Source organism: Trachurus trachurus (assembly GCF_905171665.1).
Source record: "Trachurus trachurus genome assembly, chromosome: 21".
NCBI lineage: Eukaryota > Metazoa > Chordata > Actinopteri > Carangiformes > Carangidae > Trachurus > Trachurus trachurus.
In genome coordinates, this window is record NC_139899.1 from 16,202,019 (window position 1) to 16,220,042 (window position 18,024).

The 18,024-nt window shown below is 37.5% G+C and overlaps 3 protein-coding genes across 4 annotated transcripts; 2 read left to right on the plus strand and 1 right to left on the minus strand.

Annotated features, from left to right (window-relative positions):
* Window positions 1-661: 661 nt before the first annotated feature.
* On the minus strand, window positions 662-7,883 carry mettl8 (methyltransferase 8, methylcytidine). Its single transcript, XM_083997315.1, has 10 exons — window positions 7,764-7,883; window positions 5,466-5,613; window positions 5,067-5,158; window positions 4,632-4,969; window positions 4,422-4,471; window positions 3,409-3,469; window positions 1,607-1,746; window positions 1,154-1,260; window positions 991-1,056; window positions 662-887 (listed from the first exon to the last, which is right to left on the minus strand). The coding sequence occupies exons 2-10, from the start codon at window positions 5,606-5,608 to the stop codon at window positions 733-735; spliced, it is 1,152 nt and encodes a 383-aa protein (XP_083853441.1). The 5' UTR covers window positions 5,609-5,613; window positions 7,764-7,883; the 3' UTR covers window positions 662-732.
* Window positions 7,855-14,432, plus strand: dcaf17 (ddb1 and cul4 associated factor 17). The gene is made up of 14 exons (XM_083997314.1): window positions 7,855-8,006; window positions 8,119-8,222; window positions 8,718-8,808; window positions 8,893-9,029; window positions 9,114-9,192; window positions 9,445-9,534; window positions 9,622-9,729; window positions 9,934-10,036; window positions 10,388-10,530; window positions 11,523-11,632; window positions 11,769-11,856; window positions 12,082-12,165; window positions 13,921-14,076; window positions 14,164-14,432. Exons 1-14 carry the CDS (start codon window positions 7,875-7,877, stop codon window positions 14,269-14,271), a joined length of 1,533 nt encoding a protein of 510 aa, XP_083853440.1. The 5' UTR covers window positions 7,855-7,874; the 3' UTR covers window positions 14,272-14,432.
* A 1,242-nt stretch (window positions 14,433-15,674) lies between these two features.
* On the plus strand, window positions 15,675-17,784 carry cybrd1 (cytochrome b reductase 1). Of its 2 annotated transcripts, none has more exons than XM_083996501.1 (4): window positions 15,675-15,910; window positions 16,652-16,860; window positions 17,014-17,168; window positions 17,275-17,784. In XM_083996501.1, the coding sequence occupies exons 1-4, from the start codon at window positions 15,724-15,726 to the stop codon at window positions 17,543-17,545; spliced, it is 822 nt and encodes a 273-aa protein (XP_083852627.1). In that variant the 5' UTR covers window positions 15,675-15,723; the 3' UTR covers window positions 17,546-17,784. The 2 variants fall into 2 exon arrangements, with proteins under 2 accessions (XP_083852627.1, XP_083852628.1); XM_083996502.1 differs by having other exon boundaries at window positions 15,686-15,906.
* The last annotated feature ends 240 nt before the right edge of the window (window positions 17,785-18,024 follow it).

An 18,024-nucleotide genomic window follows, 5' to 3' on the forward strand; every position in this document is an offset into this window, starting at 1 on the left:
AAGTTGATTTATGATCAACAGAATCATCAAAACAAATTATCTCAACAGTTGGGCATGTTAAGTATTCATGGTAATAATTTTTATTTGAGTCTAAATTTTAGAAACTGAGTAAAAGTTTTAAAATTGTCAGACAAAAAATAATAAGACACCTATTATCTAATGAGTTAAGCATAATATAAATAAACATAGTCCAGAAAATTTGATTTTTGACAAAAATTTTAAATGATACCAACATTTTGATTTACACAATTAGTGAACATTTGGTAATGATGATAATACTCATGGTAATAACTGTGACTACAAGTCAGATTTTCAATACTTTTATAAAATTTTGACTTAAATGTCCAAAATGAATAGACAGGAATTATTCTAGAGGCATAACAACAATTCAGATAATCATAGTGTTATGTTTTATATTGTGAGTCTGAGTACTGAGAGATTATCTTCCTTGACTGGCATGGTATGTAGCCTAACTTAAACAACAAAAACAACTTATTATTTTTTTTAATAACACTGTTTTCAGTCTGACGCATGTATTCCTTCCTTATTTCCTTTCTATAGTATGAAAAACAGAGGACACTCAGGCTCTGTTTAACAGTATGTTTTTAAAGTTTATTTCAAACTGTTTTGTTCACATACATTTTGGTAGAAAAAAATAAATAATTTAACACACACACACACACACAAGTATAAAGGCTCATAGCTCTGAATAAGGCTGTGCGTGATGAGGTGCTAAGATGGTGGAGGTGGGTATGATTTCCTGTACTTGCTCTGCATCCAAACCCGATGCATTACAACTTTCTTCCCCCTGTTCACTTGTAGTCGCCTGTCCTCGAGGTTCTGAATTTCTTCCAGTCCAGCACTGGAGAATAAATCATGAACCTCTTCTGTGAAGAAATATCCAAAAACACAGTAAGGATGGTGTCAGGATTCCTGGACTATATTTGTAACATATATATTCCTAAATCCTCAAATTAATCTCAGTAATACCTTTTGTGAAAAAATAAACACAGGTTCCATCTCCACGTGTGTAGAAATTATCAGATAAGCAGCGTCCTGATTGAAAACAAAGATTAGATTAAAAGATTAAAGATTAAAAGTTTTACACAGAATAAACAACAAATTAAATGTATTTTACTATTTGAAGGCTCACCCTTCTTAAACCTGAGTTGTGAGAAGTCATATCTCCCATAATCACGGAAGAGGAATATCCCTCCATGTTTCAAATATGTAGATAGTCCCTTCACGACTCTCTGCACTCTGTCAATGAAATATCAATTAATGGAACAATAATGTTGTATAATTTGATTACTACTGAAGATTCACTACCCAGACATAATGCAGGATGTATGGGAATGCATTCATTTTAGCCTCAAAAAATATAATAAACAGCTAAACAAGCAAAGTAGACAGATAGATAATTAGATTACACTCTGTGGAACAATACAGTCTGCATTTGGTTTAAGTTTGGGTTTTGTAATGACATTCAGACAAAGCCAGGGGAAAGTGAAGGTGGGTTAGTGAGGTTATGTGGGTTGGGGGCGGGGAATGGCAGGTGATAAATGACATCAGGCTCCGCTGTCTTTGTGTTGTAACCTTCACCTACCGCTCTGGATGAATGGAGGAGAGCACAAAGACTGCTAGAATAACATCCAGGCTCTGTGGAGGAAAGGGAAACGAGGCCATCTCCTCACAAAGGTCATGGACAAAGGCATGACAGACAGAGTCATCGTAGTCTGGATGGTCCTGTGTGAGGAACATAAAGTAGGCTGTAAGTACAGTGTACATATAGTATAAAAGTTCGTAAATAGCATAATATTAATCATTCAAGAAAAATACAAGTTAAAAATCTATTTTTTTTTATCATCAAATATTATGGGGGATGATCTGCAGAGTTGAGTAACAGATGTATTTCTGTCTACATAAAGCCATAAGACTTTTTATTCATCCACTTGGCTGTTAGACAAGGTTTGTTTTTGGGGTTTTTTTTAAAGAAAAAAGGGGAGAAATAGGCAAATATAAATATATAAAATGAACACATAAAACAAAAGAGAGAGAGACATTTTGTAAAGTTATGTACCAAATTATTTCAAGAGTATTTACAGTTATGTACAAAAATTGAATAAAAATTATATTTACAACAGTGTTGGTTGTTGTGAGGCAGAAAAAAAAGCAATTGCACAGATAGGGTAAGGTGTGCAGTCTGTACACAAAAACTGTAGTGGTGCGTGGACATAAATAAATAAATAAATACAACTGTATAAATACAGCCTAATTAGGCTATTTCATAATGGTTTATTTGTAGTTTGAATTGTCAGGCCTCTTACCCTCAAGTTATTAATCTGTCTTATGCAATTACTTTAAATGTATTAAATCCATCTCTTCCTTATGAATGGTTCATTGTCAACTGTGGCTTGATAAAGAACAAATACATTAAAGATGTTTTTGGGTTGTTTCTACTTCTACTAATTAAATGGTACCATGTGATGATTTCCATGTTGGTTATCATGTGCTTAAATGATGATGTCATCTCTTGTGTAGGCCTATAACTAAACTTGCATTCATCATGTGAATCTTTCTTCTTACTTTGCTAAGCTATACTCCTTCTGAAATTTTTTATTCATGATTTTCCTCTCGATAATGTCTCATATTTGGAAACAAAATTTCCCACAGATGAATTTAAACAGCCTTGACTGGAATCCATTTGCTCTTATAAGACACACCTACTGTGATCACTCTTTGACATTTCAGTTTTATGCTCTCACTCTAATGAGTTATTTCTACTGGCAGCTGTGGGCATTCAGCAGCAGAAAATGAAAAGAAATACATGCGATTACTGCGGGATACAAAGATGTTCAGTAAGATTAACATAGTTTCAATGAGGTCTTTGTCGAGACCAAAACCAAAAGATAATTCACATTTAATTCACATTTAAAGCTGTGCAGACATATAATCTACCATTATCTTGTGTTATATTCTTCATTGATTGAACTTCAGCTACTGTGCCGAGTTTTGAATTATTATACTTTCATGTACGTGCACATTTTATTAGGGAAATATGATAATGACAATGAAATGTAATTGAAAACATAATTCTGTAAAAGCAGAAAATTTTATATTAACCACAGATTTACTATGCATAAACTGAGGGTATTCCTTCATCAATGTTTTCTTTCTGAATATTTCACCAGTCTATGATATAGGGCAACATAATCTAATATGACTGTTAACACAGCATATTTTACAGGTATAGGCTACTATAAGGACGAAGCTAAGGTGATATTTCATAAATTTTCATACAGCATATGGGTTATATAAATCAGTATTGCAATGTAAAAATGTAGTGACCAATATTCAGGCTTTTGAATACTGTGTATATTCAGGCCAAGCAATATTAGAAATGTTTACCTTGACCAGCTGAATGGCACGTGGGGAGAAGTCACAGCAGTATAGAAATGCATCTGTTTCTCTGTGAAATAGAAAAGCCACTTTAACAACCCCTAAATCATCATATGTGCAGATAATACATATTTGATGAAGCAATTTGTGGCTCTAAAAAACAATTTACACTATATACAGAGCAAAAAAAACAAATTCAAAGTCTGTCTGCCTAGGAAAAACAAATGGAGGGCATATTGCAGACACTGGAAGTGAGAAGAGTTTAAGGCAACTCTGGCAATTTTAAAGTAAACTCTCATCATTATTCTAATGTAGTCTTGACCCAGAAACTGATTTTAGAGCTGGTGTCTTGCCAGCCCTTGCTTCAAGGTCTCCAGGAATCCTTGTCTAAAGAGGCACAATGGCACCATACAGACCTTTTCCTCTGCAGACATTTTGACATGACACCCACCATAACAAGCCAAAATAGCTGCCGTGAAAAAGACCCATTTAGAAGTATTTCATAATCGCACCTCTTTTAACAACCCTGTCTATACTAGTCAACCCATTTCTCATATCTGCTGTAGCTTGTGTTCCAAATTCGGATACAAAGAGTGAAGAGTTATATATATTTTTTACATATAAATCACAATATCAGTTTTAAGCCCTTCTAATATTTGATTTTCTAATGCTTCAAGTGTGTGAACCTTTCAAGCGAACAGAGTGAACTGGGAGACCAGAGTGGTTCACTGCTGCTTCTCTGACATAAAATATACTGACAAACCAAATTTTCCCACACCAACTAAACAACGTCTATTGATCATTAAGGTGGTGGTTCTGATGTAGCGTAAGGATGTCAGCTGTTTAAACTAACAGCACAAAGACAAACATTGTTTGTTTGATGGGTATTTTGGAAATACTATAAATCATTGTGCTAGATTGGGATATGTAGCTGAATATCATGGCATGCACATTCAAACAAGCTTTAAAATTGTAATCTTTTTGTATGTGGAATGTGTGGAATATGTAAAATATGTACTTACTTTATAGAATTCACAATGGGGAATACACTGTTACCAACCCCACATCCAACCTGTGAAAGGAAAATATATTTTGTTTTTAATTCTGCCTATAGGAACATGGCAAAGCAAAGTTGTCAATGTGGTTATTTAACACTAAGTAAAGTAAATTATATATTTTTCTTGCACACAATTGTCTATATTAAAACAATTAAAAATCAGATCTCTGAAAACCTCAAAGATCCTAAAAGATGCATGTTGTCCAGGGAAAGAAGAAGTCTGTGTGGCATCCTCATTTTTTTGGAGTGATGGTCCTTGACAATTAGCAGCATGTCTGTGATAGGGAGAGGTGCCACTGTGTTGATGCTGTATGGTCTCAGAGTCCATGGTGGATCCACTGCGTGGCAGAATTTCTCGCTGCTGATCACCTTGATGCCCGGCGTGGAGGTTTGTTCCAGAGGGAAGTAGCTCTGGAAATTCTAAAAACAGCCACCTGCGATCTTTGAAGAACTTATTCTGGTGCATCTCATAAAACTTGTCCCAGTACTGATGAGCATCTGTGTCAAAAGTACCTGTGAGGAGGGAATTGAGGAGCAGTTTAACCACTGTATTGTCATTAAACCTAATCAAATCTAGCTTGGAAGATATTTTGCAGTAATATATGCTTGCCTTGTTCATTTAAAGGAATCTGTACACAGGAATTTTCTTGTGCTTTCTGCTGTGCATTTTCTTTGTCCTCTTCTGTCCACTGTACATGATCCCTACAACGTAAAACAAAGTAGTGAATCACAAACTATCCGATTAGGGAACTATCTCATTTTCTCCCTTACCAAATATTTTTCAGTGTCTCTAAACATATGCTTCATATATTCAATTATATAAAAACTACAACATACAAATCCGCACTGTTTATCAAAGTTAATGAAAAGGCTCCTGTATGAAGCCCAAATTTTAAATCTCTTGCACACAATATTCAGATGACTGACAAATAAAATTATCCTTAATGAGATGTTCAGCAATAATAAACCAATATGAGTTATTATTATATAATAATAGTACAGCACGAACCACATGTTGTGCTTAAAGACGTCATCAGGATTGGTCAGAGTCCGTGAACCCAGTGGAGCTGAAGGTCTTCCCCCAGTGCCTTTCAGTCTTGTGCTGAAAACTTTAGCCACGTTGGCTACACAGAAGCTCCGCAGTTTATGCATTTACTCTGTAAAAGGGCAGCAAGAGTTTAAATACCTTTTATAATGCTTTGACTGAGCACCTACGGCTATTAAGATTCATGAAAGCTGCAGCTGTTGTAATCTTTTGTCAATACTTTGCTGTGTCTGTATGTTATTTCCTTTTCCATGTGTATTTTACTTTAAAAAATCAATGTTCAGTTTAATATTAATACATTTCCATAAAAATACTATTCATAAATGATTTTCAAAAAAAGTCCAGAAATTACATTAAAATAACAAAAGACTGCTACACAGAACTATACTAAATATATTTTCATAAGAAGACAGAGGTCCCAGTGTGCTCAGCCAAGGGTTAAGATCAGCATTAATGGTTTTTATAATCTTGGTTTTGTGGAGAACAAGTTTCATTTAGAGTTTAATTACTCCATGTACAGTGACCCGAGGAGTTGCTATTTTAAATGATGAAGTTGAGGAATCCTGATTTGTTTTGGTTATCCAAAGATTATACATTGAAAGAGGCATTTTAACATGGAGGCTTTTGTGTTGGCAAGATTAATAGCGCGGTAAGACTGATTCCTTGTGTCCTTGCTATTTACTGTAAATTGGAACTTTTTATTTTTTTCTTCTCTGAAATTATGCAACTGTACAAAATTGTTATATAACTAACCTTCTTTCAGAAAACTGAATGGTTGTTTTTGTGAATTAAGAATGCAGTGATGATCAATATAAAAATGAAAGGCATGTTATAACAAAAATCTTGGGGGTATAATGAAATTAATGGAAAAGGAAAATATGGACAAGGCTAAATAAATATCTTATAGTCTAATTTAAGTGTAAATTATTGTTATGCAGATGGAAGACAACATCTTTTTTATAAGTGTACGTAAGAAAACGGAGTCTTATTCTTAGAAACCTCTTTATCATACTGATTCACAGCTGAGACAGTTATCATAAACTCATTCAGTGAAGCCAAACTCAACTGATCCTTATTTTAAAGTGTTGTGAAACCTCAAAGTTACCAAAGATACCAAATACCAAATAAGACTGAATTTTGGAGAAATCTGTTGAAATTGAAATTCATCATTGTGAGAAGAGGAAAGGAGTGATGGCAATGAAACTATATAAAAAGAGGTTGGGCAGACCTCAAAAATCCACCATGAATGAACAACTGCAGGAAACATTAGATGAAAGGCACAATTTTAGCCAGGTTTAAACTCCACTTCCAATCTGTAGGTAAATCTCCAACATGTGGTGTGTGTGCAAGACAGCAAAGACATAAAAGTGGAGTGATGCGAGGAAGAATGTATAGATAAGTGGTAAGAAAAAACTCAAACTGGATACAACAAAGAACATTTATCAGCTGTGATGTCAGCCGAAGGGGGAGAAGTGCTGTCCCAGCACCTGGATGAGACTTCTTCTGGGTTTTTGTTAATGCCACAAGTCCATGTTTTGTTTTGTAGCCTACTTTTTATTGGAAGCTAACATGTATAAATCGGTATAAATACAATTATCCACTGAGTTATGTTGATTTGAGAGCTGGAACAAGCTATAACAGTGAATGGCACAGTAGGCCTAGGCTATGCATTATTTACATGGTAGGCCTATGTTATGTTGTGTGTCTGATATTTCACTTTTTAAACATAGCTATAATTTTATATCTATTCACTTCTTTGTGTTTTCTGCCCTGCATGAAGTGAAGAGACTAAGGCAGTTCAATACTTTTTGTCCTGATGGGATGAAACAGCACAGTGTAGGTAGGCTATGCGTTTACGTTTACAGTGTAAATGTTAATGCATCCACGCGCCAGGAGAGGAGGGGGGCGCTCGAGCATCAAGATGAATCCCGCGTGCGCTTGTTTTATTTTCTTCATAGAAGAAGGCGCTCGTGAGGACTACAAATACGGAGCAACATTAGCCGCTAACTAACGTCAACACTGGTCAAAGTAGGAAGTTATCGTCCTCCTGCTTGAAGTCGCCGGTGTCCCTTAGTTGTTTGTCACTTCTGAACAACTTTGCTGTTTCACTCGGTCAGTCACAGCGGGTTAGTTGCGTGTTTTAGAGTGAAGTTATTAGCGACATGTCGATGCTAATGCTAACGGACTGGCCCCGCCGAACACATGCGGCTTAAAACGGTGCTAACGCTGTCAGAAGAACCGGGGAAAGCAAGCAGCTCTCACCTGGCTCTGGCTGTGGCTGTGGCTGTGGTTTCCGGCGGCTCCACTCAGGCTGTTGCTGCCTCCAGGCATGCTACCGGACCGACCTCTGGAAGAAGACAGTAGTGCCGCCTGATGATGGCGCCGCTGCGGAGGAAGAGGAGCCTGAACTCCGCCGAGCTGCTGATCCGGAGGAGCAGAGGTGTCACAGATGCTGGGACTCTGATCAGACACAACATGAAAGTCCTGAGACACATCCTCCTCCAGGTATAATAAGAGAAGAAGACTCTCCAGGAGCTAACAAGCCAAAGTTAATGTTTTCCCCATACATCTCAACTTTTTTTTTTTGTGATTGTTTGTTATGTTTTTTGCACTGTAGGAAAACAGGAATTTTAGGAAAGTATGGAGCAAGACCTCAAAATCAACTATCATGTATGAAAATGGTAAAATCTACTTTGAAAATTACCAGAACTGCTACAGTTGGTGAGTATACATTTTAAAGCAACACATAAACTACAACATCTTTAATAACATGAGTCAATTGCTGCACACTCTCGATGTTCATTGTGAAGTTTAGGCTACACATTTAAAGAAAACTGTATTAGTTTTCCACCTGTATAATCCATTAGAGCATATTAATTTACCTTTTTATTCCATTAGCACTGTGACAGAGAAGATTATTATTGTAAACCAATATGGCATGATGATTCAGCCGAGTCACTGGACCTAAGATATTATACTTGGACACATTGCATATAGACACAAGTTGTTATCCCATGTTCATTGATCTTTATGAGTTGATGCTAATTGTAGTATTATAATATGGTGCAAAAGGAGGAGATGAGTTGGAATTCTTTTTTGAAACAATTGAGAGATGAATTATATTGTTTATTAGGCCTACGTGCACCAGTTTTATCCCATACAGATACAGTTTATGTTGACATAGAAATAAGTCTTTTTTTTTTTTTTTGCTTTCAGTGTCCATTCAGAGCCTCACATTTTGTACAAACTGCCTAAAAGGTCTAAACTGGAAAAATTTGAAGATGCCTTGCTGTGTCAGAGCCCACTTGTAAGTGAAAGCATTAGTTGATATCTGAGCATTGAACTTGCGATGAATGAACACATTTTAACAACTCAACTTTCTTTTTGACAGGATAAAACACTGGCCTCTCCCTCTGATCATAAACCCAGCCTCGTGGCTCTGACAGCCAATAACTGGCTGTATCGCCTTTCAGCTGATACGGGAGAAGAGCTGCAACGAGTTTACCTCTCTTCAAACCATAAGTTCAAGTACTGTCAAGGCTTTGACTTCTGTGATCTTTGAGTGGAGGTTTTCATTTTCATTTTAGTTGAAAAACCTTTATGTTTTCAAAGGTATCTTGGCTGGGAGGTTACTCAAGAGATGCTGTATGTTAAATCTGTTCAAAACAAGGAAACACCATTAGCACGACAGGTAAGATAAACAATTGTTTTTTATTCAGGTTAATACCTTGTTTTAGAGTGACAGCACACTTTTTAAACATTTTTTTATGTAAATTGAATTTCTTTAATGATTTTTTTGGGGTGTTTGCCTAAGCCAAGGAAAACAAACATGGCAATTTGCAAAAACATGATAAAACTCAGTAGTCAGGGGCTCCAACTAATGATTTCCATCATGAGCTGTCAACTCTTACAGAAATGTTCCTGTATCTCTTTTATTGCACAGGCTGGTATCACTCAGAATACAGTGATGCACTTGGCCATCTTTCAAGTCTTCCCCTTGCAAATTGTGGGCTCAATGGAGATCAACAAAAAGGCATGTAGATTCATTTGTTGTAGTTGATCAGATGTTTCCACAGGAGTGATATGTTATTACTTATATATGTAAATCTTACTCTTTCAGGTATTTGGAAATGGTGTTACTGACGTTGTTCTGTCTCAAGGTGTCCTTGCTGTGTCCTACAGCAACAAGTCTGTGAAGCTGTACAGTTTTAAACACATTGTGGACAGGGTATGTATTGTCTGTCCTGAAAGCACCGCATTGTTGTATACTACTGCATGCAATCAGAATGTATAAATTACTGTTAGAAATATTCTTTGAAGAAATTATACTTGTGAATATTCGATATTTTCTCATTATTTTTGCATTATATAGCTGTTTACCCATCTGTTTATCTCATGAAAATTAGAAAATCCTGTGATTGTTCTGTTTCAGTACATGACAGAGAAGTTGGTGCTTGGAGAGCAGAGTTCTCTTCTTGGAGGCAAACCAGTGGGAGATGCTCCGTTTGGTATCCCCGTAAATATCCAGATCACAGGTTGGTGTGTTTGATGGTTTAAACTGTATCTTTGTGTCAAAGTTACACAGTAAAACTAATTTGCGGTGCTGTAGTTGGGTGGTTAGAAAGCCCTCACCACTATTCTGGTCCTTGTGCAGGAGATCATTTCGTTTACATTAATGATTATTTACTGTGTGCCTGTTGCCCCATCCCCCCCCCCCCCCCCCCCCCCCCCATTTCCTGTCATACCGCCACTGTTCTATCTAATAAAGGCACAAATGCTAAAGAAAAAGAAAGAACCAACCAACTGATTTGTCCACTGTGAGGATGAATGCTTTTGTCCCTGTAACAAAATAAGCACGAGTTGTCTTTGTTTATCTTACTGCACAGATTGCCCTCCTGTACTTTTCGAGGTGTCGTGCTCAAGTAACGGTGTCCAGATCGGAGGCTACCCATGGCACTACATCTACACCCCACCATATAAAAGACACAAGGGGACCTACCACATCTGTTCGCTCAACGATAGCACTATGGTACATTTAAAGAATTCTCTTTCAGCATATAATATAACACATTTCACTAACTGGTAATTTCAGTATAAAAGGAAATGCATGCTTGGCTGTAGTAGTTTCCCTCAGTCTTGTAGTGGGATTGTCTTAACAGCCACCAAATTCGTCAGAGACTAATTGAAAGTGTCAGGATAAGAAGGGCCACAGATGTTTCTGACAGTCGCTGTATTCAGCTGCTGAACAGAGCAGGATGTGACCAAATCTGTTCAAGCCACTCAAAGACCCTCGAAATGGTCCAAGTATGTTTTGTTGCAGATCTTTGTTGTATCTGTGTCACAAACAATTCTTGTTTTCTTTTCTATTCAGATTGTTCAAGGTTTTCTTTTGCTTTTTTTGTTTAATTTTTGACAATGTTACTCGGATGTATTTTACCTGAAACAATTTCAATTTCTGCAACCAAGGTTGCATAATAAATTGTGTGGAAAGACATTAAACCACACTTGAGCTGCCACATTTTCCAAAACACAAGAACACAGTTTTATTTGCTCTGATTATACTGATGTACGTGGGATACACCAAAATACTGCATGAGCATAATAGTATAATAATTAAATACAGTGGTAGTGTTATTTTGAAATGGTATGCAAATGACACCGTGAGCAGTCATCTTATTAAATCCCCACCTCAAAGTTTAAAAGCTCCAACAGAAGCATCATTTTACATAACCACCTTCGAGTCAACACAATTGTTAAAGGGATAGTTCAAGCTATTTTTAGAACGGCGGAGCAGAGCTGCGAGCTGCTCAGAGCTACGCTACAGAGGCTAAAGGGATTTCTTGGTTTCCCTCATCAAACTCATCGAATACACAATCCAAAAACTCCAAAACGCTCTCGTGGACAAGTTGTGAACTGCACATTCACCACGCTACGAGATAATAATGGAACGTTACGAGACTATCCCTTTAGGATGTAGTTAATTGCCTGTGTAATTGTTACATTTTAATTTTATGACCTTAGGCAACAAATGGAATACAAAACATGAACTGCGACTCTCTGGAGAGTGATGGGATTTTTTTCCACCCTGACGACTCGGGAAGAATCATCCATGTTGGACCGACCACCATAAAGTGAGAACTAGGGTCAGGCAAAAATGATCACAAATACCAATCCAATAATACGTAGTCAACAAAGGTTTAAAGGCTTCTCTATGTGTTATGTTTCATAAGGAAAGTGTTTTTACTTTGTTGTTTTTTCTCTTTGAAGTGTGCTTAAAATCCTTGGTGAGCTGAACTGTAGTTTGCCGTCAAAGGTGGTTGAGGATTTCTCAATGGTGACTCATCGGGACAGTAATGTGAGTATGTTGCTTCTCACCATGTGCTTGGCAGACTTACTTTACCCTCATCATGATTCATCCTTGTGTATTTACTGCTTTGTCACTCTGACGTTGGAGGTAAATCTAAAGCAGTAACCCAGTCTGTCTAGAACAGAAGCACAAAGGCACAGTGTAGAGATGGACTGCACATTTATTTCCATAATCACAGAAAACTGAACGTTTCTGTTTTCCCAACCTCTACAGCGTTCCTCACAAGTCACTGTCACGTCATCAGGCCGCACAGTGAAGAAAAGATTTAATCAGCTGGATGATGACCCGGATCAAGAGGTACCAACATACACGGACTTGAAAAACATTTAAAAAAATGGACATCCACACAACAAGTTCTCAGATAAATAAATTGTTATAAGTTAATATATTGTATGTTCTCTCCCAATGGATGTTAGCAAGCAACATATATATTTACTTTATACCAGACACATGTTAGGTCCATAGAGACGAGACAATTAAACAAAAAAAACAAACAAACAGTAAAACAATTTAACAATTGTAAAAGATCCTACAGAGACCAGTGTGCCAGTGTTTAGTGGTATAAGACCAGCTGTATACCGATAGCAGCTTAATTAATGCCGTTATAATGTCGTTCTTGGACTTGTCCAAATGAAACATGAATTTGTACATCAACTGTCTTAGTAGAGCTCCGAGGGTGGGCAAACTGCAATTTACAAACAGCTGACTTGCACTGTGCCACAAGGCAGCAGTGTACATGATAATAAAAAACATCTTTTTAAAATACCGGAATAACGCATAATCTCTTTGATAAGAGGAGGTGAATTGTATTCCATTAGCAAATGTCTTTGTGTGTCTTTCTGTGGTGCTTATTTATCGTCTTCCAGTCGGAAATGGAAATGTTCCATTTGTCTTGGACAGACATTAATGAAGTAAATAAGCTTATCTCTTTTGGGCCTTAAACGTACTTAGCATCACTTTAATATAATAACTTTGAAGACTCCAATAAAACGCTGGAAAGGGATGGATCTGAAGCAGGGTCGTCCTTTATTCACTCTCAGACAAAGTAGACACACGTTAACGTCCCGAGTCACTCTACAAGATACAAAGTATATGAAAAAGAAAAAGTGTCGACAGGAGCGTAGAAGTGACTGACTTTCACATCATCTGAGTGTGGCTTATATACTGGTGTGTGTGTGTGACTTTGGGTACTTTCCCATGGCTTGACCTTATCTTCAGCTAAATCCGTGATTTTAGCTAACATGCTATCCAAATGAAGCCCTTCTCCCAATGTATTCGGAGAGGCTTCCCATAGACATACATGGGATTTTGTGATCCCGTTTTTTAGCCTAGCATGTTAGCATTTTCACGGATTTGCACTAGCATAACAACTTTCAGCATAACACCAGGTGTTACAAGGGTCACACATAGTTTACTCTTGTCTCATGACTTTGCACTTTTGCCTTGTACTCCAAAAGGGCATGTTATGATGTTTGTAGGCAGATAATCAGTGATGATAAAGCCACGGTGGAGTGAAACAACATAAAACACAAGAAATAAGTATATTCAAACTATTTAAATCAACACATAATAACATAAATGGTGATTATTAATGACATAATAACACAGTTCACACTCAGTCTTTAAAGGTGGCATAACTTTCTTTTCATTGGTCTTGTTGTTGTCAGGCTTATATGTAATTTCTCATAAAAAAAATGCCACCACAACATCCATCAGTCTGCTAAGTCCTTGGGCCACTCTATGTATTTTTACACATGAGGACAAGTTACCTGGAGCATCCTCGTTACAAGGAAAAACATCAAGCCATTGGTGACTAAAACCACCACCTACGATACAGAGAACCACAGTTACTGTTAGTAGGTAAAAGTTTAAACTGAGGACTCATGAGAAAATCAAACGTCACTGTTTCACCTGTAACATAATGTCACACAGTGATGCACTGATTGCACCCTGAAAACCCCAGTAAGCTCATATAAACAAGCTCAACCACTGGAGGTCAGCGAAAAAAGACCTCAACAAAGACTTTATGGTGACAGTAATGTGGTCTTACAGACTTTCCGTTTGGTGGAATATGAAGATGAGCTGGACCTCTTGGCCGTGGTGCTAACGAACGGTGAGGAGGGAGAAGGGCGGGCTTACATCCAACTGCATGACAACCAGAGTGGGAAGTTACAGCGGACAATCAATCTGGTTGAACCGTGGGACGAGGTGAGTAACGTCTCATGAATAAATCAGTGTTGGGCTCAAGTATCTGTGTATGGGGAATTAATTTGTGCTCATATTGTTTGTTTGTAGACCTATCGACATGAGCTGTTCTTTGACAGAGATACGATTGTTCATATTGAACAGAAGAACGCCAACTTCTGCTGCCATGTGTATAAACTCAAGGTCACCAGAAAATGAGCAGTGCAATTAAAGCTGGAGTAAAACATTGATAGTTTTTTATGTTTTGTAAATATTTGTCAATTTGTGTCTTCATACAGTTTTGTATAATTATGTTATATTTTATCTCTGGATCAGTGTGTCATTATTTCTTCTGTGTAAATCAAACTTGAAAATCAAGTTGGTTATTGAAATCACTGTATTATTGTTTGGAAGACTTGACTGTGTCACATTTTTTCCACTGATAACCTGAAATTAAAATGTTGATTTTTTACTACTCGCTCTCTGTTTCTGCTTCATTCTGTTTTTGCATCATTCACATCCTAATATAATACATATGAGCTACGAGTGCGACCATCATACATACAGCATATAGTCAACATTGTGACTAGCTATTCATTTGAAAATACGGGATTTTGCACAAAGCTACAGTTGAACCAAATGGCAGTATGTTCAATTTTCAATCAGATTCTTATTGTGAGCAATGGATCCTATGTGAAGACTTATAGTCTGTGGCTGTATGTCATTGTTCCCAGGCTATACTGTTGGTCAAGTCTGGTGAAACGACACCCACACAGTTTGGATGAAGCAGGGGCCTTTCTCGCTGAAATGGTTTCCCAGCAGGACATTCATCCACATTGCAAATGTTTGCTGTGTCACATTTCACAAACAACTGTTGCTTGCAGATTTCCGGATTAAAATGACTCCTTTGAGGCTTTTGCTTCCTCGTGCATACGTCACAGTGTTTTGTCTCTGCAAATTGCAGGTTGCATGATAAGTGATGATTTTAAATGTTGAGCTACTGTTAAATAACATAGAATTAATGTTTCCAACCAAACTCAAGCTTGTATGTATAATATTTTTTAAAAGAAGCAAAAATAAAGCAAGTAAAAATATGAATGAAGAGTTCCTCATCAATGTGTAGCTACTGTTGTTGCAAAAACATGTGCAACTTATGTAAAGTGTATCCTCTAATCTAATACTTAGAAAGTTGCTTTAGTTTTGACTTTGATTATTAAATATCGATATTTTCAGTTTTCAGGACATTTTGCACATTAAACATTTTGAATTGCTCGGGAGTGAATTGTTGAACCTGCTGATTTAACTTTATAATCATCAGATGCAGTTTGTGTCCACGTTGATATAAATGATGAGTGATAACATAATAGAAACATCTGTCAATATTTATAAAACCACGGGCTCAAACTGTAGACAGGAAAAGTCAGTCACACAGCTGTTAACTGTCACTGACTCAGCACAAAACAATTCAAACATCTTTTTTTTTTACCTCCTACCTAGTGAAGTTACAAAACGTGTTTCCTCCAAACATCAGCCTCGCTCTGGGTCATGTGACCGTGGTCCGTGCTACTCCTCAGCAGCTGCCACTTGAAGTTGTTGTGAGTGCAGTAGTGACTGAGCGGTGAAGTCTCCTCCTCGTCCTCCTCGTCCTCCTGGTCCACACATTGGTTCCCAATGGAGAGTTACAGACATTTCCTGGTCGCTCTCTCTGCAGCCGGAGCCGTCGGCCTCGTCTCCGTCACATTCGTGCTAAGATGGGTCCTTCATTTCAAGGGAGGTTTAGCCTGGGATGGAGGATCGGCCGAGTTCAACTGGCACCCGGTCCTTATTGTCACCGGGTTTATTTTCTTGCAAGGAGTGGGTGAGAAGACTTTCTTTTTCTTTCTTCAAATATGGTGGGACAGGACAGGCAGACGGTCTGTGGGGGTGTTGTGTAAAAAAAGGAAAAAATGGAAAAAATGTAAACAACCAGAGGAAGTTATTGCTCAGGGCCAAGTTACACAAGACTTGAAGGACGCTGCTGCTGATCACTGGGGAGGATTACAATGTTGTCCACCAGCTGAACTTTCACTTTGATTTGAGTTTAAGGTTTCTACTTTTATGCTACTTCTTCTTTAGTAGCCTATTACCAGGAGCAGAATACTAAGGAAATAGGCCAGTCTATTTTTACTGCACTACATTATGTTACTTTTTTAGATTTTGCACATGGACATGATACATTGTGAGATAAGAGATGACTGCTTGTACCTATAGGTGTTTGTCATGTGGATGATACTGTACAGACCTCATGATTTAACAAATGGGCTGTCCTGCACAAAAACCACATTTATAATTTTGTTGTTGTTGTGCATTTTATTAACATATTTTGCCAGCAATAGTCAACTTAAAAAAGGAGTTTTTCTTGTGACATAGTAGGCTACTTTGTTATGACCCATGTAGGCTATGTAGACTTCACATTGTTTAAAAGACCTGAGAACTGGACATCAACATGTGCCTGCCATGTATTAAAATGTGTCTTAACTATAAAAGGGATCTTATCTTGAAATATGAATCACCCTTGCATTAAGATCTGGTTTATTTACAATGAATGACTCTCTTGCAGCCATCATCGTCTACAGACTCCCCTGGACCTGGCAGTGGAGCAAACTAACGATGAAGTTCATCCACGCAGGCTTGAACCTGGTCGCCTTCGTGTTTGCTGTTATATCTCTGGTGGCAGTTTTTGATTTCCACAATGGTGCCAAAATCCCCAACATGTACAGTTTGCACAGCTGGCTTGGTCTGATAGCTGTGATCCTGTACTGTCTACAGGTAAATAGATTATTTTTTGTATACTGAGACTGAGAGGAAACCAAAGCACACATTCCCCTCTCTCTCTCTGTTGTTATCTAAAGTGCTCAGTGAATAAGACTCTTGATTAGCGCAGTATCTGACAAGTGCATTTTTCTCTCCTTCAATGAGCAGCTTGTTCTTGGAGTTGGCATGTACTTGATACCAGTAACACCTGTATCCTGGAGAGCAGCGTTCATGCCCCTCCACATCTACAGTGGCCTTTTTCTCTTTACCAGTGTGATAGCTGTAGCACTGATGGGCATCACTGAGAAACTCATTTTTGGCCTGTAAGTATTAAAAAAAGAAAGAAAAAAAGACTCACAATGCTCTATAAAACATATGTGCAATGTTAATTTCTGAATATTATTTTCTTTTTTGTGCTTTATGAAAAAGGACCAACCCAGCGTATAAGGACTCCCCCCCAGAGGCAGTGTTTGTAAATGTCCTGGGAGTCCTCCTGGTGGTTTTTGGAGCTCTGATTCTCTGGATTGCCACTCGAACCTCTTGGAAACGCCCAAGTGACCCAACCATGCATACTCTACATTCCAATGGGGGAGGTGAGGACAACAGCAAAGTTGGTCCAGCCTTGTCTCAGCTGTCTGATGAAGCTGATGCTGACATCTCTGGGGATGTGAGGAGGAGGAGCAACAAATTAGATGATTAGTCCGACTGATTACAGAACAACTGAATTAAAGGTGGCCCGGCCTACAATGCTTGAATGTATGTTCACAGTCTACACTGGTCAGAGAAAGTTAAAAATGTGCTGATCCCTGCATACATAATTGTCTTTCTTGCACTATATAATTTTGTTTATTTTGAACCTATTATTGCTTTCTCTCAAATATATTCTTGTAAGTGCATGTAAATAATGAGCTGCTTTATAAAGATTTTCAGATAATTAAGTAGAAATATTCTTACTGACATATAATGTAAAAATTATCTTTACAGATTTTATAATTCATTTGTATTCTGGCATAATGGTTTTTGGATCATGTTCAGAGCCTACCCACATTTTACAATAAATATTTTTTGCAAGTTCTAACTAATGTTGTTTACTCAGTTAATACGATTATAATCTAATTACTGGCTTTCCAGGTTTAATTGGCTATTGTGAGGTTTTAGAAAGCTCTCAAGTGCTCATGC